Source organism: Branchiostoma belcheri, unplaced genomic scaffold (genome assembly GCF_001625305.1).
Source record: "Branchiostoma belcheri isolate BF01 breed outbred unplaced genomic scaffold, Haploidv18h27 scaffold227, whole genome shotgun sequence".
NCBI classification, from domain to species: domain Eukaryota; kingdom Metazoa; phylum Chordata; class Leptocardii; order Amphioxiformes; family Branchiostomatidae; genus Branchiostoma; species Branchiostoma belcheri.
The window spans coordinates 271,229-285,824 of NW_017803791.1; the positions used below are offsets into that span (position 1 = coordinate 271,229).

Below are 14,596 nucleotides of genomic sequence, written 5' to 3' on the forward strand. Positions count from 1 at the left end.
AGACGACCACAGAAAACTAGCCCGAGCTCGCAACACTCGGACGAGGTCTGCCACTGGGGGGCTAAACAAACAGGGTCGATGAGACTACAATCGTCTGAGGACTCAAAAGGAAAAATTTACAAGAAATCTGAACGAAAATCAAAAAAGGGTTGTCAAATATATTACAATCCTGTAACCGCCGCCTGGTCCTGCTAGAATTGGGCGTCCCTGAATTGCCGACGGCGAGGATTGCAACGGATTACGATCCCTCTTTCCAGAGGACGAGTGGGGCAGCCATCTTGCATCTCTCGGCTGGTCGCTTTGACTGTACCTGAAAACTGTTGAATCGAAGGCAAAACTAAGAATTGCATAACACTGGGTTAGTTCCTGGTCTAAATGTTTCGTCCCCGCTGACAGAAAACGTTTCTGGCTTTCCCCTGCGAAGGATGGCAACGGATTCTATCCTGCAAATAAACAAACCTTTCCATGGCCAGACTCGTCTCGTAGGCATCCTTCCTTCCTGCTCCTTTGAAACATACACCCAAGGACAATATTAGCCGAACAAGTTGTAAAACAAAACACAGCCAACAAAAACTGTGTCTAAACTCCGCCGGTAGCTCTCCTACGGCACCCAAACCTGCTCTGCCACAGCACGGCGCTCTACCGGCTCAACGCCGCGGTAGCCACGGTCTCCCCGCACGACCAGTCCCGCCGGAATCCGGGGTGCCTCGCCTCGACGGGTTTGCTGGGTGGGGGGCTTGAAGAGCGCAGGCCAGACGTGGACGTGGAACCGGGCCTGACCCAGATGAATGACGTCATGCTGGTATTGCTTTGTGGGTAATGAAGTCATACCTTCCGGCCCAATAGCCGAGCATGACAAATAGGAGAAATGCTCAACAAGCGCATGGATGAGCTGGAAGCCAAACTTCTGCAAAACGAAATCTATTCCTAATTCCTTTCAAGGATGGAGAAGATGTTGTCGAGCAAGCCTATGACTTTATTGACAAGAAACTGACTGTTGACAACGCCAGGAAATTTGCATTTGTAAACGTTAACCGGATGCCGAGGATGAACGGTAACCCGATTATTGTTAAGTTCGTTTCTATGATTGAGCGTGATGTAGTCCTGCGCCATGCTTATACCGCTTACAACCACGATCTGGCGTTGGGGTAAGTGAGCACCTACCTGTGGCTGTACAAAATGCCTACAAACACGCCAAGGCCAAAGGAGCAAAACCCAAGTTCCGTCTCCGAGGAGTGACGATGACTCTCTACGTTGCTGGCAAGTCCTATACAACCCCTGACAACTACTTCAAATCTTCTCATCAGGGACAATAGACACATCCAGTATTTTGTAAGCCCGGTTTTTGTGGCGGCTTTGACTTTGTTGACTTTGACTTTGTTTTTGACTAGGATGGTTCATGTTGAATGCATGTAGAAACAATACTGATCTTTGGTTATTTTCACTGCGCTGCACGATTGTGATTATTTTGGTTTGGCGATAATCGAACTTGATGTTGATGATCATCGCCTAGTATGCTTGCTACAGAGATGTCTAGCAAGTCATCAGTTGAGAAGTTTATGTTGTTATTGTTCGTGTGTATTTTTGTCTAATGTATGTGCGCTTGACCTCTTACTCCATTGTTTAAACTATACTGTAGAGAAGGTTTTGCTACTTGAATTTAATCATGATGACGAATTCCATGTATATTTCTGACCTGTGTGATTTAGGCTCTTTCAAAGGTTTATCCTTTATGCATTCTAATGTCAATAGCATTGTGGCTGGTACATGGTACCAAGCTTGATGAGATTTCTTCCTTAATATCTGATTTTCATCTGGATATAATTGCTGTCACTAAGACATGGCTGGGAGACTCTATTGATTCGCTCATTAGCTGGTTTTCAGCCGCCTTTTCGTCGTGATCGTAATCGCCACGGCGGAGGGGTACTTGTGTATGTATCAGATTCGATATCATGTATCAGACGCTCCGATTTGGAGCCCAGTTCTTTTGAATCTATCTGGCTTGAACTTCATAGTAGCCAATTCAAAATTTTGTTTTCTGTCTATTGCCGGCCACCCGGACAAAATGTTTGCATAATTAATGAATTTGTGGACTGTTTCACTGACTCTGTCATCAGAGCGCATTCTTCGTGCCCCGATGCCATTGTCATAACTGGAGACTTGAATGCAAAACATAAAGAGTGGTGGCACCTGGATCCTATTAATCATGCCAGTGCAAAATGTACCAAACTCAGCTGTTACTTAATCTTTATCAGACCATTACTGAACCTACCTGTGATCTCTCACAGTCCCCCTCTCTACTTGATTTTATATTTACTGACAGCCCTTTGTTTTTCTCAAATACCCAAATTTTGTCTCCTTTATCCGGTTGCCATCATACTCCTATTATAGGTAATATGAAGTTGTTTTTTACTGTCCCTAAACCTTATATACGTACTATCTGGGACTATGAAAACCTTGATTATGATTCTCTCTTAACGTTTGTATCTGATCCCAGCTGGTCTGATGTCTTATTTTAGAGGCAAAATCTCGGTGCGTTCCTCACAGAAATATCACTATCAAATCAAAAGGAAAACCGTGGATGACTTACAGTCTTAAGAGACTCATGCGGCTACGCGATAAGAACTGCCAAGCTGACCAATCTTGATGTTCACTGGGAAGCATATCGTAAAATACAGTATGTAATTCAATTACCAAAGCCAAGGCTTATTATGAAGCTCGTATTGCTTCTTCTCTCTCGGATCCCCCAACAGACTCCAAAAATGGTGACATATTGTAAAACACTTTTATAAACCCAAACTTCAATCAACAACCCCCTCCCCCCCTTCTTGAAGGTTCTTTTCGTTTCACGAAAAGTAATTTATGCCTTCCTCTCTAGCCGACACCTTAATAAAGAATTGGAATAAACAATAGCCGACACAGTTCATTCGTTTGGCGGGAATATAAGGTATTTTAATACTGACATGGATTCAATACAAATAGATATTGATAAACAGCTATAGAAACTTGTGTACGATTCACAATGCTCGTTGAGACATGATGGTTACCATGACAACCGAAACACACATCTTATGAACAGATTTTCAGTGTAAAAATATTATGCCAATCTTACAACTTTTCCATAGATTGTACACTTTCTACCGTAATGTTAGTCAGGATTTTTCCCACCACCAATGCTGTAATAGTTTAACAATACAAGAACTGTCAAAGCGACCTATGCTGGTCAGAGTCACGATAGCACGATACATGAACTAGAACATCGTAGAATGGTGGTGAGCATATGTACTAGTTTATGATTAGTTCTGTGGAAGCTGCTTTACAATTTGAAATATCCATGTTTCTAGTTACTAATAGAGATAGCTAACTGCTATAAATTCTTAGTACTAATGTTGGTTCGTGTCTAAAAGCTATGAACTGTGCCAGACACTATTCAACAGTTTCAGTGACTAGGCAAAACGGACAGCTGATGCTACTATATGTTAGAACCTTGAGAACAATATGGTGTTCCATGAATAACAAACATGGTTTGAACTATGTAGGTATCACAGTAGAACAATGTTTAATGTTTATGTGCGCTACAATGATCTCATTGAACAGTTGTGGAACGATATATCACAGTCAGAACGCCATAACGATCGGGTGGTTGTAACGACGACTGTTACATTCCTACACAATGTTCTGTTACAATCAAAGTTCGACTCCTAACAACTAACTATAACGTTCGAGTCTATCAACTGACTTTGATAATTTGGCAAGCCGACTGGATAAAGAAGTTTAGCAATCGTGTCATACGGTAATAATGACCGTATAACTGTTCTAACCTATTATGACTGTTCTAACAAGTAATACATTTTAACGAGTGGATAAGGCAACAGTCTAGCAACAAAGATGCGGCATTCTGATTCCCAACTCATGGCCAGTGCCGATTAACATTATCATTATAACAATGGGCATTTTACCCTGTATTCAATGGAGGCACGAAGGCAACTCGCCAAGACGCGCCTGTTATTTTACACGTATCTGTTATGCGGCCTGTGTGGCTACATTGTATTATAGATCATGTTCGAATATACTGTTTGAACGCATCAGAGGACCATCTCCCTAGTAAGCGGAGTATGGAATCTGGTACTCCCTGTAAGGCTGCCTGCGTAGCAGCACCGATACGGAAGGAGTGTATTTCTGAGGATCTAATTTGGCTTAAAGCACACAAGTTTTTAGAACTCTAGCGAAATTGTCGCTGCTAACTGGGTAGCCATCATTACGTAGGAACAGGTGCCCTGGTTTTCCTCCTCTCAAGCGTAGGTATTGGGTCAGGCTTTGTATGGGGCAGTGAGGGCTGTTTGGTTGTGCTGAGATTGCGATAGTGGATTGTGTAGAAGGCATGCTGTGCTTGTACGACTTGAAGCATACCACATTGGAAGTTAGACTGCCATTTTGGTCAGAAATACCCGGTGAAGGTCTGCCAACATTAGGGTGTGTTGGGATGAAGGGGCAATTGTAACTTCACTAATGCGTGCAAAAGCATAGTACATCAGTGAGAACATTGCTTTATATAGGCACTGGTCGTAGTGCTTGATATCAATGCATGCTAAGGAATCAATCTATTTTGACAATATGTGAGGGGATATAGGCAATCTGCTATCAGGGACATGCTTTTGGATGGAGTGCATTAGTTTACGGATGGGAAAGGTTGTAGTAGGGTCATCAAGGTTTAATATTTTATGGACAAAGCTGATCGCGCGAATTGAGTGGGATTTGGTACTATGACCTTAGTTGAATTTCTATTTCGCGGGCCAAAGTATTCTAAAGGAAATCCGTATGTAAAACCCTTGACAATGTAATCCTTCTCCCTTTCAGGGTAGCCCTCCAGATAAATGCCATTTTCTCAACGTTTACTGGTGTGGGTATACTTGGGCTGATCTTTTTTGGGGCAGGTGAAGATTTTGTGCTCCTGCACAGATGGGACAGTCATGCCTGAATGGGCAGCTCGCCGCGAGGCACTTATCCCCCTGTGTGTGGAATCGAAAACAATGGCCTCTAGGGATGGAGCTAGTGGTCTTACGATCATATGAGTTAGGAGTGGGATGTGGGGCACGTGTATAGGCAAAGGCATCAACATAAAGTTGCATATGTGGTACATCCCATGGCAAACCGGGGGAGACCTGTTTGAGCTGTCTGAAAAGCGTATCGTACCTGTTCCATTGTGCACCTCGGTCTGCCATAGACCGGATCAGGTACCCATATGAGATTAACTGGGAACTACGCGTGATATGCTTCTGAATGTAAATAAATTGGTAAATGGAAAAAGCCGTCGACCATTGGGCAAAAGTGAGGGCCCGTTTGTTACTAGTATCCTCTGAAGCATTGGCCAACGTCAGCGTTGGTAATCCTGCTGATGGTTCTAAGTTGACTGTGTACTGGGCTTTTGTGCGGGTATTAGGCAGTAGTTGCTTAAAATCAACAAATTTGTCTTGCCATTTTTTCCTTCATTACTTCGGAAATGCCCGTGTCAAGCGGGAGGTGTACTCCTGCTTGGAAGAGCTCATTATCAAGGTTTCGCGCTGAGACAGGATTTCCAAGTGCTGACGCTGGCTCTACACATGTGGCAGTGGAAACAGTATGGGTAACTGAAGGTGTACCTATGATGTTAGAGGCTAATGTTGAGCCAAGGCCTTGCACTTGGCCAGTCGGATTACCAGTAGCTGGAGGGAGATATGGCGGTTGCAGGCCCCATGAACTGCTTGTGGTGTACACCGGTATAATCCCTGTAGCCAGGGATAAAGGAGTTGTTGTGCTCAATGGGAGATTGTGTCCTATCGGCCGTGTTGACCCTGCTTGACTGCTAGCAGGTAACACGCTTGTTGCATATATACAGTCAGACACTGACACTCCGGTTGAACTGCTGGGTGTCGAGCTGTGGGTAGTGACATAGTTGTTTTGCAAAGTTTGCAGGGTGTTATTCTGGCTGCTTGTCTCAGGCTCAGCTCTGCTGTGAGCTGGGTTTTGATCATCCGGGGATAACACGCCCGTTGGGCCATGGCCTGGCGTGCTGGAGTCCAGTTTGTTCACCAGCTGCGCTGTGATCTGTTGTAAATCTTGCAGCTGTTGCTGGAGTGTCTTCATGGTCAGTTTGGGTTTGTTGGGAACCTTGCGAGGTGGTGATGTTATGTCACCTTCAGGTGTTAACCCGTTACCGCCGTCGGTCGGTTGCGGGGGACCCAGATCCTCTCGCCTCCGCGCTACGCGGGCACTCTTTCGTGGTGGCGACATGACTAGTACTCAAAAGAAAGGAAATTGTTAAGATGGTTGCCCATGATTTAAAATGGGTTTCGCTATGTGCAATGTAGTTTATGGAATCAATTATGATCAGATTACTAAACCAACGCATAACCCGTTTGCAAGACTGCTAAGTCAGGGGGATAATTTTGTTCTGTCAACAAACACTGACCGTTACAAGCCAAACGAGCGGCCAGGAAGTTGACAATATATACATGTAGTACGAGCCACAATCACCAGCGGCATCGTACACAGTGTCTGTCAACAGGACAGAACAAAATGTGTCAACAAACACTGACCGCTACAAGCCAAACGAGCGGCCAGGAAGTTGACAATATATAGTACGGGCCACAATCACCAGCGGCACCGTACACAGTGTCTGCCAACAGGACAGAACAAAATGTGTCAACAAACACTGACCGCTACAAGCCAAACGAGCGGCCAGGAAGTTGACAATATATAGTACGAGCCACAATCACCAGCGGCAGCGTACACAGTGTCTGCCAACAGGACAGAACAAAATGTGTCAACAAACACTGACCGCTACAAGCCAAACGAGCGGCCAGGAAGTTGACAATATACAGTACGGGTCACAATCACCAGCGGCACCGTACACAGTGTCTGCCAACAGGACAGAACAAAATGTGTCAACAAACACTGACCGCTACAAGCCAAACGAGCGGCCAGGAAGTTGACAATTTATAGTACGAGCCACAATCACCAGCGGCACCGTACACAGTGTCTGCCAACAGGACAGAACAAAATGTGTCAACAAACACTGACCGCTACAAGCCAAACGAGCGGCCAGGAAGTTGACAATATACAATGTAGGCCATAACGGGAGGCATCGATCGTAACTTAACGTTATATTATAATACACCGCATCTGTCAATAATACAGAGAAAAAGTGTAAACAAACCCTGAGAGCTATAAGCCAAAGGAGCGGCATTGAAGTTGACAATATGTATATTACAGGCCACAATACACGGCACCGTAACTTATGATACACGGTAGTCTGCTAGTAGAACAGACAAAACTTATAGCGAACCAATCTGTAGCTCCATATATTCATGCGATAATGGTAGCACCGCATCGTATAATAAATGTGTCCTGTCCATAATCAAGCGATTGGTAAGAATGCGTGATTTGAATCACTGAACATACAAATATAATAGCAGAGGTATGGAACATGGCGGAGAGGTCCTGGGGTAGGGTGGGAGGGGAAAGATTTTTTATCAGATATCCAAGCAAATGTGCGGCCTGCAGTGCTGTATTTTGGCCACAGTGTTTTGGAACCGAGCACTGGCCCGCCCGATGAAGCACATGGTTTTTACGGATTCTGATTGGTCAGTTCTTCGGGCTCGGCGTCACTTACAGGTTCCAAATAAGGAATCCCCGCGCTCCTGCGAAATATGATCCTAGCGGGCTGGAGTCGACAATCGTATCCGGCATAAATTTGTATTTTCGTTTCACGAAAAGTAATTTATGCCTTCCTCTCTAGCCGACACCTTAATAAAGAATTGGAATAAACAATAGCCGACACAGTTCATTCGTTTGGCGGGAATATAAGGTATTTTAATACTGACATGGATTCAATACAAATAGATATTGATAAACAGCTATAGAAACTTGTGTACGATTCACAATGCTCGTTGAGACATGATGGTTACCATGACAACCGAAACACACATCTTATGAACAGATTTTCAGTGTAAAAATATTATGCCAATCTTACAACTTTTCCATAGATTGTACACTTTCTACCGTAATGTTAGTCAGGATTTTTTCCCACCACCAAACAGAGCTATCGCGATAAAGAACCCGCCAAACGAGCCCGCTTAGGCGAACATGTCGCAAACCCAGTCAAGAATGGGAACGATTGGAAAGTATGAGTCACAATTCTGTAATGTAGAGAGTTCGCGTCAGGGTTTTCTTAAAGGGGAATCGTCAATCTTTACTGATGATGCAGTTGATATCTGGGCATCTCGCCACTGAATCAACGGTTGCATTATTTACATGTTTTTTAAAGCTGCTGTGATGTCCCCCCTTACACTTTGTAGTATAACAGGTTCCCGTGTGTGGATAGGTGCAAACCGTCCCTAGCCGAGTATGCGGGAAAGTCTCTCTGAGCGAGCCTTATATGCGACCAAGTGGAGACGTTAGGAGTTTATACGAGTCACATAGATCATTACACCATAGTTCTAAGAAAACTAGGTCCGCCTGTGGGAAGTTGGCGCAAAGTCGTCCGAAGTTCGCTACTTTCCCACCGGAGAGGTACAGCCATTTTACTACAGTATTGTCAAGCCAAAAATCACGGCTTACTGCTCTACCACACGCAGTGGTCGTGCGATTTTCAACAAACGCATCCAATCGACTGATAAAAGAGTGTCCTATGACCAAGACTGTTCTGCCCGGGGGACCCCCACTCTCCGCCATGTCCAAAGAATGAAGACATAGAAACCTACCGCAAAAGTAGATGCACTCACTCTCCTGGAGAGTCAGCACGGAGCAAAACTGGAGATGCACTTCCTCGGAAAGTCAGGACAGAAAGATTTTTATCAGATATCCAAGCAAATGTGCGGCCTGCAGTGCTGTATTTTGGCCACAGTGTTTCATGCGGCTACGCGATAAGAACTGCCAAGCTGACCAATCTTGATGTTCACTGGGAAGCATATCGTAAAATACAGTATGTAATTCAATTACCAAAGCCAAGGCTTATTATGAAGCTCGTATTGCTTCTTCTCTCTCGGATCCCCCAACAGACTCCAAAAATGGTGACATATTGTAAAACACTTTTATAAACCCAAACTTCAATCAACAACCCCCTCCCCCCCTTCTTGAAGGTTCTTTATCCATTACTGATGCTAGGGAAAAAGCTTGTATTTTTAATGATTATTTTGCTGCCCAGTCTTCGATAGATTCATCCCAGGCTGTTCTTCCCGATCTCACGTTTTATACTGATGCGAGAGTGTCATCCATTGTAACTTCCTCAGAAAAGGTCGAGCTGTATATTAGTGGCCTAAATCCTTCTAAGGCTCATGGATATGACTGTATTGACACACGCTTCCTTAAAGTTATAACGCCTTATATTTCAGATAAAATAGCTTATGTGTTCAATATGTCTTTGACACATGGCATTTTTCCTGATGCCTGGAAAAAAGCCAATGTCATCCCTATATACAAGAAAGGAGCCTCCCAAGACAAGCATAATTACAGGCCAATTTCTCTGCTTCCTATTCTGTCAAATGTCCTGGAAAAAATGTCTACAAACATGTTTATAACCACTTTGTTTCTAACGACCTTATCTATTCCTTTTAGTCTGGTTTTGTTAAGGGGGACTCTACTGTGTGTCAACTTGTTAAATATGTCATTTAATCTCTGAAGCTCTTTATAACGGAAAGAAGTTCGCGCTGTTTTTTTTATGGACTTTTCAAGGGCCTTCGAAAAAGTATGGCACTCAGGTTTGATGCATTTTAGGACTGGTCACCAAATTTGATGGCTCTAGCTTAACCCTACCTAGACGGGGGGGGGGGCTAAAAGTGCCCGCGCCAACTTTGATGTCACCTAGCGTCTGAACGGCTAGCCATAGAACGGCCAAAATTGGTGACTTTTCCTAGAATATTGATGGCAACAATTCTCTATCATTGGAATAAGATAATAATTTTTTGTGTTGCCATGGCAACGGGTTTCTGACAGGCATTTTTGCTAAATTTAGTAATTTTAGTTTCAACAATAGAATTTTATAGGTTTTATGTCAAGTTACTCATGGTTTCTAATATCAATAAAATCCCAGATAATTTTATGTAAATTTTATAAATAACAATGCATAATTTATGCTAATTTGATGACGTCATTGGTCAAAATCCAAGATGGCGGACCATATCATTACAACAGGTATATACAGGTTATTTTCCTTAAAATTTCATCAAAACTTCCATTTCTTTTTACAAAAAAGGTTCATATGAACGTCTTTAGTCTGTTTACAAGGTATTTTAGGCTTTATCCTGAAAAAAAAAATATTTTTGAAAATTCAAGATTGATGATCCAAAATGGCGGATAGCTTAAATATGTATGACGTCATTTTATGGCTTTATTTTTTTGGCTTGGTGGGACGGAGGGGGGGTCAAAAGACCCCCTCCGTCCCACCAAGCCAAAAAAAAAAAGCCCGGTCTAGATAGGGTTAAGAATGTGATCCCAAACTAAGTTTATACTCCCCTCATCACGGTTCATGACTTGATTGGATTTTCTTATTCACACGATCTCCTTAATCCACCGGATACATCTGTTGTCCTCTCGGTCTATTACCTTGCCCCCGTCCCAATCTATTACACAGTTACTTCTTGTAATGTGGTCTGTGACTGCTGACTTGTTTTCTTGTTTCTCAGCTTCTTTTTTTCTTGCTCTGGTGTACCTTTCTTTTCTTGATGCTGTCTGCCTCTTTCTTATGTTCTTTGAAATGAGCCAACATTCATCGAAATTATACATTCAACCTATTTTAACATAGCAATTAGCAGAGCATTCAATTCGAGCATTGTCGCATTGAGAGATTGGCTGCATCTTGGTCGAATAATTGCTCATTGAAATTACTCATTGAAACGGAAAGACACAACCGCATTCCTCTACAGAATTAACTCTGTCAATACTGTAACATAAATAGAATAGAAGAAGAACAACCCCTTTATTTTAGACTGTACATTATATTCTAACGAAAGATCTGTCCTTTTTAATAATCAAAGAGAAGTTCCCACACTTTGAACACCTAAGTGCAAATGATAGATTTATATTTTTGATTCGTCTAGACAAACCCTGTATCACAAACTTAATCCGTTTTCACATTTTCCACAGTAAATGTATGCAAAGTTGTAATGAGCTTGAATATGTTGTTTTCTTCTTCTTTTTTTCGCTTGAGGCAGCCGCCTTAAACAGTTTGAAGATTCTGCTGCCTGTAGTGGTGGGTACATGCCGGGGAGTTCAGGTTTCACAACTTGCCCCTAAACTCCTCCAGAGAAGAGGAAAGGGCAATATCTGCATCCAGGTTATTCCAGTCAGGAATTGCCCGCGGGAAGAAAGAGTTCTGCCTGTAGGAAGTCCTACTTTAGGGCACCCTGTAGGCAGCGGAGTGTAACTGTCTTCAATGGGGTAAAAGGTAGAAAAAAGTCTACCCCTTCTTGCATCATTAAAACTGCATCACCTTAACTGTATCACCTTGGTGATAGTTAGCAACAGGAACTGTTGTCACTTTCATCATTATAATTAAGTCAAGTGTAAGTACCAACTCTGCTACGTTGGCAGCTCTGGCTAAGTTTGGTCAGGTGAAAGGTTTCAGGTGAAATGTTATATAACTGTATAGTCTATTTATTTATTTGAAATTGCAACATGGCAATACAATGTTGTCGCCAGGCAGCTGATAGCTGATATTGCGACAACATATACAAATATACACAATACACACATACATCATCATGTAATCAATTGTGCAATTCAGCCAAGCAATGCATATTGGCTGCCAATCAATGTGAATAAACAGTTTCAGTTTCAGTTTAAAGTTTAAGACAAGTTTGCCGCAATATATAAGACAAACACGCATTTATTAATACATAAGTACATTGTCGATCAATTTACAATAAAAAATTAGATATAAGAAATACTAGGGTAACTAGAATTAAATCGATAAACATTAGGGCTAAACATATCTGTTAAAAAGAAACAGTGGCTCAGCTGGAAGTAAATCTTTTGGTAGATGAAATGTACATGTGGAGTGCATCTAGAAGTTGCTTGTTAGTGTCAAGGTCGTGGTCTGCTAATCCTTGGAGTAGGAGAGAAGCCGTAGGTCGCTGGTGTACAAGGCGTTCGACGGTAGAGGTAAGTTTGATGCGTTGTTCAGTATGTAGGGGACAATGTAGCAGGTAATGTTGAACGGTTTCAGAAGAAACTCCACAAGCGCATGTTTTGCCCTTGATGTTCATCTTGTGCAACGTACTGTGTAGTTGGCACCAACCCATGCGTAGCCTGTTAGTGTGTATATTGTACAACCTTGGGCCTAAAGTGCGGTATGTTTGACGGTGTCTTGAGGTCAACAAGTGCCTTCTGCTCTCTCTCTTTAAGGCAGTAAGGTTTTGAGCATATCTAACTATCTGCGGTAGTTGGTTCCAGAGTGAATGTGTGTGTAATAAAGCTGGTTTTATAGGTCTGAGTGCGACAGCGAAGAACATAGAGGTGAGTGTTATTTCGTAGTTGTATCCGTGTAAACTGGGCGCCCCTAGTTGGTGGAGCTCAGACTAAAAATTTGAAAGACTTTTATTAGACTAAAAATTTGAAAGTTGCAAAAAAAAATCACTTATAGTACTGCACTGTGCGCTGTGGTACATACTTTTTGTTAGGAAAATAACGCATGCACACGGTTTTTCAATATACTAGTAATATTTTTCTATTTGTGCTTTGTTATTTAACCTAATACTGTCATTTCTGCGAGATTCTGTGCCCATAAAATTCACTCTTCCGTATACTGAAAGCATGCAGTAACACCTGGATTCGAGAACGGATGCACCATTCTTATGCTGAAAATCTATGCATATTCCTTGTTTTATAAAGGGGAACTATTGTAGCATCTCTGACGTCCTGGAGCATGTCTCCCCCCTCCCATATGTTGATAAGTAGGGTGTGGAAGTTGTCAAGGGCTATTGGGCCCATTGCTTTAAATATGTCAGCCGGTATGCTGTCTTTCCCGGGGGCTTTCCCAGCACTAGTCTGTTGGATCGCCACGTTGAGCTCTTGCAGTGTTGGGAGGCGGTCAAGAAAATTTATGGTGGATCTCTGGGGAATGCTGTCTAGCACTTCCGAAGTCACTGTAGATGGCCTGTTAAGTAGGTCACTGAAATGTTCCCGCCATCTGTTGTTGATGGCTTTTTTCTCCTTCAGCAGGTTGCCATTAGCTGACTTGAGTTGGGCGTTGCTGGGCTCTGGTGGTCCAAATACTGTCTCTATGGCACCAAAGAACTTATTGCTGTTCTTGGTGTCGCAGTAGTGCTGGATCTCATCCTGCATGCGTCGGAGTGCAGCTTGGGTTTGTCTCTGGAGATGTTTGAAGCGGTCTCTTTTAGTGGGTGAGGACATGTTGTTTTGCCATACTGAAAAGGCCATTCGTTTTTCCTCCAAGGGTTGCAAGATAGCGTCGTCGTTGTCATCAACCCAGTCTTGATGTGGTCTCCTTTTAGGACCAAGTGTACTCTTATCTGTCTCCTTCACCACTTTTTTAAGCTGGTCCCACTGCTGTGTGGTGCTTCCAGAGAGTGGTCCATGGGAGTACAACTTGGTATCAAGGCTATTTGCAAATTTCTCGCGTATGTGGGGATGTTTCAACTGTTCCACATTGTAGAATGCCCTTGTGGACGCTGCCATTTTTTGGTGTGTAGGAGCAATATGTAGTCTAAGGACTGATCTAATCAAGCGATAGTCCAGCACTCGGCTCCCCTTATGGTATGTGTGATTTTGAAGTCACTGATGTCACGCCTGCGGCAGATGGCATAGTCGAGCACCTGTCACTGCTTTGGTCTTGGGTGCATCCAGGTAGTTTTATACTTATCGGCTTGGCTGTAGAAAGTGTTTGTAATGGTTAGATTGTTTTCGGCACACAGGGTCAGGAGTAGCTGGCCATTGGCATTCATCTTGCCAATTCCGTAAGGACCTAAGATGCCCTTTCAATTTCTGTGATCTGTACCGACCCTAGCGTTAAAGTCGCCTAATAGAATGAGTTTGTCTTCAGCAGGAGTTTCTTTTACAAGGTTGTCAAGATCCTCGTAGAACTTTTCCTTTTCCTCCTCATTACTGACTAGTGTAGGAGCATAGGCACTGATTACTGTTACGTTCCGTGTTGAAGAGAGGGGAAGCGGAGTTTTATCAACCGTTCGTTTTTCGGGACGGGAAGGTCAGGCAGTTTATTGAGAAATTTGGTCTTGATGGCTAGTCCTACCCCGTGAATTCTGTCTTCGTTTGGGGCCTTGCCCTTCCAGAAAAAGGTGTAACAGCCCCTAGGTTCGGTTACAGAACCCTCCTCCGCAAGTCTGGTTTCAGTTAAAGCAGCAATGTCAATGTTATACTTCCCTAGCTCTCTGGCTATGAGAGCAGTCCTTCTCCCTGGCCTACTCGAATCCTGCCTATCCATGAGTGTTCGAGTGTTCCAAGCTCCTAGGACCAAGTGTTTGTTTTTATTTCTCTGGTTTCGACCGCTCAATGGGTTGAACTACCAGCCGCGGGTTGCTGGCCAGTTTCAAGAGGGCAAGCAATTTTTGGAACACCTTTTCTAGTTGTAAAAACTATATAT

At 43.2% G+C, this 14,596-nt stretch overlaps 2 protein-coding genes across 2 annotated transcripts; both read right to left on the reverse strand.

Annotated features, from left to right (window-relative positions):
* Positions 1 to 5,221: 5,221 nt before the first annotated feature.
* Positions 5,222 to 8,775, reverse strand: LOC109470502. The gene is made up of 2 exons (XM_019769463.1): positions 8,742 to 8,775; positions 5,222 to 6,272 (listed from the first exon to the last, which is right to left on the reverse strand). The coding sequence occupies exon 2, from the start codon at positions 6,268 to 6,270 to the stop codon at positions 5,458 to 5,460; it is 813 nt and encodes a 270-aa protein (XP_019625022.1). The 5' UTR covers positions 6,271 to 6,272; positions 8,742 to 8,775; the 3' UTR covers positions 5,222 to 5,457.
* Positions 8,776 to 11,366: 2,591 nt separating this feature from the next.
* Positions 11,367 to 13,674, reverse strand: LOC109470489. Its single transcript, XM_019769449.1, has 2 exons — positions 12,892 to 13,674; positions 11,367 to 11,381 (listed from the first exon to the last, which is right to left on the reverse strand). Exons 1-2 carry the CDS (start codon positions 13,672 to 13,674, stop codon positions 11,367 to 11,369), a joined length of 798 nt encoding a protein of 265 aa, XP_019625008.1.
* Positions 13,675 to 14,596: the final 922 nt, after the last annotated feature.

Excerpts from the sequence above, each read along its gene's own strand:
- LOC109470502 (XM_019769463.1), bottom strand. The coding sequence starts at position 6,270 with ATGTCGCCACCACGAAAGAGTGCCCGCGTAGCGCGGAGGCGAGAGGAT.
- LOC109470489 (XM_019769449.1), bottom strand. The coding sequence starts at position 13,674 with ATGGCAGCGTCCACAAGGGCATTCTACAATGTGGAACAGTTGAAACAT.